We start from the raw sequence: 7,353 nt of genomic DNA, 5'->3' as shown, positions 1-7,353 counted from the left end.
TTTCTGTTTTTCTTTAACAGAAATATAATTTTGATTAGGCTGAGACCAGGGGGCTCGAGCATAAAGTATATATTCCAAACAGAAAATACGTGTGAAATCTCACACTCACATTCATACTAATGTCACTGTTAGTCTGTGGTCTCTGTTCACGTGCGCGTGAGAAAGAAAGAGAGAGAGTGACAGAGAGAGAGAGATAGTGTGTGTGTGTGAGAGAGAGAGAGAGAGAGCTGTAAAGTAAATGAAAGTTGATTTTCCACAGGCCGATCTTGTAAACTTTGCTTTGTTCATCCAGTGATGGATGGAAAGGAAGGAGGAGCTGTCACTTCAGCTCCAGGGCCGTTTTTCATTCTGTCTCATTTCAATGCCGTCTTTAGAGCCTATTTATCCTCCTGATGAAAAGAAACGGTTACCTTGAGCAGAGGGGCATGCAGTTATACATCATGAAAAACACTGCCCACTCCCAGCATTAGTTTTCCTTCCGGATGGCTTTGGAAATGCACGAATTCTTAGCGGACACATTCATTCAGTCTAACCACCGTGATGCTTTGCTCTTAACCTTGGACAAAGTGATTAAGATTACCCTGTGCTTTGACTCTTGCAAAATACAATACATTTCAGGAACATTGAAATCAATTGAACAATGTTACATAAATGTTAAATAAGGGAAAGCTTACAACATCCACAGATAAGGCCTGAACCACACAACCGCTAACACTAATGTCATCTCGATGGGAAAGTTTTAAAGGTGTAGATGCAATAAAAAAAATGTATATATGAATTTGCTTTTCATTTCCAGAATAGCATTTGATTACCATGTTTATTTTACCCAATTTTAAAAGGCAATCGCCTATATTAAATTATCTTCAGACAATTCACAAGCAAATAAAAATGAACACATGCGAGTGTGTGGTAGTTTTTACTTCCTTTCAACCTTGTATACAAAACCTCTATATCAAAACACACAATCAACTAACGTCGTCTAATACAAACAAGGACACTTTTGATTAAAATAATGCACTTATGTTGTTTGACGGAGAATGTGTGGTAGCCTTGATCCGGTAAAGCAATAAACGAACACAAAGAGTGCGCGCTTTGATCCCAGAACTGCTTTGCCACTGAGGCTAAAGCAAAGTGACCGCTCTAAATGTCCGTTCGTCTACTCAGCAGACATCCACTGTCGTTTGTGACATTTGTTATTGTTTACTTTACCAAAACATAAAAAGCATGTCTTTTCCTAAGAGCAATTTTCCATACCGTTTTGCCTGGCGTGGTATGCAGCTAAGAATATGCTTTGATTATGCCCCGGGTTCATGTATGCATGGGTGAGATCGCCGCTGGCTAAACGCACGCGTATTGCCTGCATGCTTTCGCAACTGGCCGTGTTCGTTTCAGCACCGAGGACAGCTCCTATATGTGCCTCACTGCGTCCAGTGCATTCTGGCGTAATTTCGCCTGCCACTTTGCGCGGAACCTGTGCCGTCGTAGCGCACGTGCTATGCAACTAATCGTTTCCCAACTTCACCAGTAAATCGGGCGCGACCGCGAGTAGTTTTACTATTTCTGTGTTGTCACTGCATTACGCGTATCCTTTTTTAAAAACTCTTGTAGACCACGAAGACCTTTCCGCATCTTGCACTAGCATACCTCTCCCCTCTACCTATTTCCTATGATACAACACGTGCCAGCCTTATTTTTCTTCATTTAAATTCCGATCACCGCTCTAGAAAACACTCGAGATGCGCGCATTCGTCGTTCCGGACGTGCTACATTTAATGTGCAGTCTTTGGGTTTTTAGTACTGTCCTCAAGGAATCCGAACGATACCCCGATAAAAAGGACATTTGTGTGTGTGTGTGTGTGTGTGTGTGTGTGTGTGTGTATGCGTGTGTGTGTGTGTGTGTGTGTGTGTGTATGCGTGTGTGTAAATAACTGAACGTAAATGTACACTATAAATGCGATTAAATTCAATTTAATGAATCAAACAAGTACCGAGGAGAAATACTGTAAATAAAAAAGTAACATAAAATTCAGTGGCATATGTGTAATGGAATGAATGTGCAATCTCTACTACATAGGATTTTGGACGACATGTGCATTGACCTTTCTTTCAACAGTTATCTATTTGCATTCAAAGTGCGCGCGCCCTGAGGGTGGCAACCAAACCGACAGCCGGTGGCGCGCGTCTGGGGGTCTCTATTTGTGTCTGTTTGGGTTCCGATTGGGCGAAGCGTGGAAGTGTGTCAAGCGTCCGCGCGTCGTGGGCGGGAAGAGACGTGTTTATAAACCACAGTGAGCGCTCCGTGGGGCGGTAATATTATATAGAGAAACTAGACGGGGAAAGAGAAGGGAGAAGAGGAGCGAGGACGCGACGGCAGAGAAGCGTCTGTGCCTCACCGTTGCTAGTTGGAGGGGGCGCGGCTCTCCCTGCCCCTCCACACCAGCACCTGTATGGATGACCACTTCGGCCTCCTTGACTCGCCTCCGCCTTCGTCCACCAAACAGAGGGGCAACATTATTAATAACGGCTATACGGAGACAGAGCAGGACGTCATGACAGTCGCTGCTTGTGACAACATGCTGGAGGAGACGGCGGCGCTTCCCGGCCACCTTTCCTTGGACCGCTACGAACCCGACCACGAATGCTGCGAGAGAGTGGTCATCAATATATCTGGTTTGCGCTTTGAGACGCAACTTAAAACTTTCAACCAGTTTCCAGACACGTTGCTCGGGGATCCTAAAAAGAGGATGCGCTACTTCGACCCGCTGAGAAACGAGTACTTCTTCGACAGGAACCGTCCCAGCTTCGATGCAATCCTATACTACTATCAATCAGGTGGGCGTATCCGGAGACCTGTTAACGTCCCCATCGACATTTTCTCCGAGGAGATACGGTTTTACCAACTCGGGGAGGAGGCGATGGAGAAATTCCGCGAGGATGAAGGATTCATAAAAGAAGAGGAGCGTCCTTTGCCCAGCAATGAATTTAAGAGGCAGGTTTGGCTATTGTTCGAGTACCCCGAGAGTTCGGGGCCAGCCAGGGGTATTGCAATTGTCTCAGTTCTGGTCATTTTAATTTCTATAGTTATATTCTGTTTGGAAACTTTACCAGAGTTTCGGGACGACAAAGACCAAAGCACTATAGCCCCTATTATAAACGGGACGGGCCCGTACCCTACTAATAGTTTTACGGACCCTTTCTTTGTGATAGAGACGCTCTGCATCATCTGGTTCTCGTTCGAGCTGCTCGTGCGGTTTTTCGCGTGCCCCAGCAAAGCTACGTTCTCGAAAAACATCATGAACATTATCGATATAGTGGCCATCATTCCGTACTTTATCACACTGGGGACGGAGTTGGCAGAGAGGCAGGGGAATGGGCAGCAGGCGATGTCATTGGCCATCCTTCGGGTGATCAGGCTCGTGAGGGTGTTTCGCATATTTAAGCTCTCCCGGCACTCCAAGGGGCTCCAGATTCTGGGGCAAACATTAAAAGCCAGCATGCGCGAGCTGGGACTGCTCATCTTCTTCCTCTTTATTGGAGTCATCCTCTTCTCCAGCGCGGTCTATTTCGCCGAAGCAGACGACCCTACCTCCAGCTTTAGCAGCATCCCCGACGCGTTTTGGTGGGCTGTAGTCACCATGACAACTGTTGGCTACGGGGACATGCACCCAGTTACCATCGGAGGCAAAATCGTCGGGTCTTTGTGCGCGATCGCAGGGGTGTTAACCATCGCTTTGCCAGTGCCAGTAATTGTTTCAAATTTCAACTATTTTTACCACAGGGAGACCGAGGGAGAAGAGCACGCGCAATACTTGCACGTCGGTAGCTGCCAGCACATGTCCTCCACGGAGGAACTGAAAAGGACACGTAGCACATCCTCTCTCAGCAAATCGGAATATATGGTGATTGAGGAAGGAATTAACAGCGCTTTCAAACAGCCAAACTTCACCACTCAAAACAACCAGAACTGCGTAAATATCACAAAGATTTTCACAGACGTGTAAACGAAACTGCCAAGGAGCGTTAGGTCCGCTCTACTGTAGTTATTGGTATTAATCGTGGTGTGTCAGTGCATATATTGCATGGAGGCAACGCTACGCAGGAGGCCCCCTGGGAATCAGTGGAGATGCCTCGAGTCGAAATAAGCTAGGTTTAATTTCCGCTCTGTCAGGACAAGTTTCACGCGCACTTGTTCCGTTCGCTGAATTGAGGCCAGAAGTCACCAACCGTCGTTTGTTTTGTTTGGATCAAGCAGCGAAGATGTTAGCTCCTAGTGTGGATTTTAAATGTTACTTAAAATTTGCCTAGTATTCAATGTGTCTTTATACAGTCATTATATAAATATATTATTAACTTCAACACACACATATATATATATATATCGTATGTAATTCATTTTCACAAGTGTTTGTGAAACAAATTCGAAAAGTCGGTTGTACGTTTAAATAATAATTCAAATAAATTGAAGTTAATGTAGCCTAGACTACGAAGATGCGTTGTTTCCCTCGGTTGAAAAGTGGGAAAAATTAATAAAAAATATAATATCCGTATATTTTCCTAGGAGTTCAATTGTCTCACATTTAATAAACATGTTTTGTGCGTACGTAACGTAACATTGCAATCACCGTATTTGATCGATATTTCTCTCGAATTGCAAGCGATATGTTTTCATTAAGCTATAGTGACTACGCATGTAAAGTATGGGCAGTGTGTCGATGTTTCCGAGCTGAATTTGGCTTAAGGATCTGAACCCGAAGCAACAATACTAACACGAAGACACGCTAACGGGTCTCATCTGAGGTTGAGCGAGAAAAAAGCGCACGTCTTTCACAGGATGCTTCTAATCCCGCCTTGAGATGCAGTCTCCATGGTGACGGTGGTTTCCTGGGTAACCCAGTAATGTTGCCATGGCATTCTTCTCCGTTTCCACAGTAACCCCAGAGATGGTTGAGCTAGCAAGGCCAGTAAAATAAAGAATAAAAATAGATAAAATAAACTAATAATGAACCGGATTTAAGATAAATGACATAACAGCATTAATGGATCAAAATTAAGAATTACATGACTGTTAAATATAAAAATAGCCTATATATGTAAAGAAACGCACAAGCGTAATAAAAATATTTTCTACCGCTAAAAAAATACGCGTTATCTATGAAATATCTTAAAGTATTTGCTCCATAATGATTTGTTGGCCAAGGAAATTAAACACACGGAGGTAACTTTGCAGACAATATTTGCAGAGGACACATTAAGGCAAAAGACGCAGTCCACAAAATGGGAAAACACTGCAATTTGTGAATGTTTACGTGGTATATAAATAACGTTTATCATTACATCACTAACAAGCGACCGCTGTACACCGTCTACCACAACAGGCGGATATGACAGCTGATTAGGCTCGAACTCGCGCGTTCGTCCGTGTGGGCACCCCGTTGTGGTTTTACTCGGGAACGGGGTTAGATTTATTATAGATTAGAGATGAAAGAGAGTCCCGCCTGTAATTAGCACTGTAAATGTCATCAGGCCTCTTTTAAAAAACCACCAAGTCCTATGCAAACTCGCAATACCCACGGTAATTTCCGGGGATTTCGTTATGTAGGGCCCTCATTACCGACGACAGGGACATAACGTTTCATCGATTGCAGCACAAGAAAGCTGCTTTTTTAACGGCAGAAGACGGAGGGGGTTTCTCAGTAGGTGCATTTGACTTTATTCCGCCTAAATTATTAATTTCCTTTACCGCTATAAATAAACAGGAGGCCAGATGACACCGTGTCTCCCCGCGACTGCTTTTGATGCGATTACATTTCCCTTTCCCGCTGAGATAGAATAGGACAGGATGCGAGCAGAACACCCTCCTGAGGATCTCGAATGGCGTCGAGAGGACAACAAGTTAGGCTCGGGTTAAGTCTACAAGGAACATGCCATTTTATATACAACAGTTAGTTGTATGTAGTACAACATCTAGAGTACTAATATAAAACACAACAGTGCCATTTGCTGCAATAATACTTTTGAGATTTTGAGAGAGAGAGAGATGATTGCAAGAAGCATAGTTTGCGTATAATAATACTAACGATGCTAATAACAATACTAATATTACTATGACTAATAATAATACTATCAATATAAATTGTAATTTGGAGTTGTCTATGTTGTGCCTCTTGGCAAAGCTGGGTTATAAATGTTTATCTGAGGTTTTGTCTAGCGTTATATATCTCCCTCTCGTATATACAGGAATGTGTCTGTGGGGGTGTGTAAAAACGGAGGAATTCTGTTTAACAGACAAACAGGATGATGACCTTAAACCCTGTAAGGTGACGAGTCCTGTCTAATAAGAAAGACTTGCGTCTCACAATTAAGTTCTAAGACTGTTACTTGTCACGTAGCCCAGAATGACCAGTTTGGTAACTCATTGAACGGCATTCCCGTGAGGCTGATATCGCATATACATTTATGTTGCCTGAACCTTATTAGTGAAGCCAAAGGATTTCCTCACCACATGCGCCCCCTGCAGGGAGCTGTCAGTATAGCATCCTGGCAGATCCTTTTAATACCCCACCGTGCCATTCTAAACCAGTTAGCCATAGAGGGGCGAAGAGCGAACAATCTGGTCTTCAGGCAGGATGAAAGTCTCCCCCCTGTGGCCTTCCCAGGACCAGCGATTCCACTCTGTTGTAACTTGGGCTTTGTAAAATAGCAACCAAAAATGATTGTGTTTTGCAATACTTCATTATGCTTATTGTGGAATAAGTAATAAAAGTATTTTATTGCAAATATAATCGTGTTTCCTAAGTGTTTTGAGGTATTATGTAGGCTATGAAATGCTGTCAATGAATACACATGGATTACAGGTTTATAGATCCCAGGTTTAAGGATCCTAGTCCTGCACAGAAAAATAATAATAAGGCTAATTTTAATAAGGCTGACACAGTGTATTATTTTGTGGATGAATACACCAAATATCTGAAATGCACTATTTCTCTCCATCACATATACTTGCTAATGAATACATCAATGAAATGTAAAACATTTGCAGAAGCATATTAAATTTGATCATTTTACAGTCTACTCTCATTTAGAAGGCCAGTTTGCAGGATCTGCATGGATTTCATTTATGTATTTTCTATATGTATTTATGAGAATGTGCATGATTTTGTAGATAATTAGTGTATGATCTGTCCATCTGTTTTCAGATCAGAAAATACAGGTAGAAGGAGGCATGAAGAGAAGCAGATGTTTTATTTACTTAACTGTGCTCAGCACTGCCCTCCAGTGGCAGTAGATTAATAGCACATGGCTGGTGTGCTAAAAGCCTTATTAGAGAGAACACACTGGTATGCACTACAAACA

At 42.9% G+C, this 7,353-nt stretch overlaps 1 protein-coding gene across 1 annotated transcript; it reads left to right on the top strand.

The window, feature by feature from the left end:
- The first annotated feature begins 2,160 nt into the window (after positions 1 to 2,160).
- Positions 2,161 to 6,341, top strand: LOC118210690 (potassium voltage-gated channel subfamily A member 3). Its single transcript, XM_035387072.1, has one exon. It carries the CDS (start codon positions 2,448 to 2,450, stop codon positions 3,999 to 4,001), a length of 1,554 nt encoding a protein of 517 aa, XP_035242963.1. The 5' UTR covers positions 2,161 to 2,447; the 3' UTR covers positions 4,002 to 6,341.
- The last annotated feature ends 1,012 nt before the right edge of the window (positions 6,342 to 7,353 follow it).

The sequence above is a fragment of the Anguilla anguilla genome, chromosome 13, assembly GCF_013347855.1.
Source record: "Anguilla anguilla isolate fAngAng1 chromosome 13, fAngAng1.pri, whole genome shotgun sequence".
NCBI lineage: Eukaryota > Metazoa > Chordata > Actinopteri > Anguilliformes > Anguillidae > Anguilla > Anguilla anguilla.
Note: the sequence above shows the minus strand (reverse complement) of the source record. Positions and strands in the feature narration are given on the sequence as shown.

What these genes read in the sequence shown, in the direction of transcription:
- LOC118210690 (XM_035387072.1), top strand. Translation starts at nt 2,448, where the DNA reads ATGGATGACCACTTCGGCCTCCTTGACTCGCCTCCGCCTTCGTCCACC.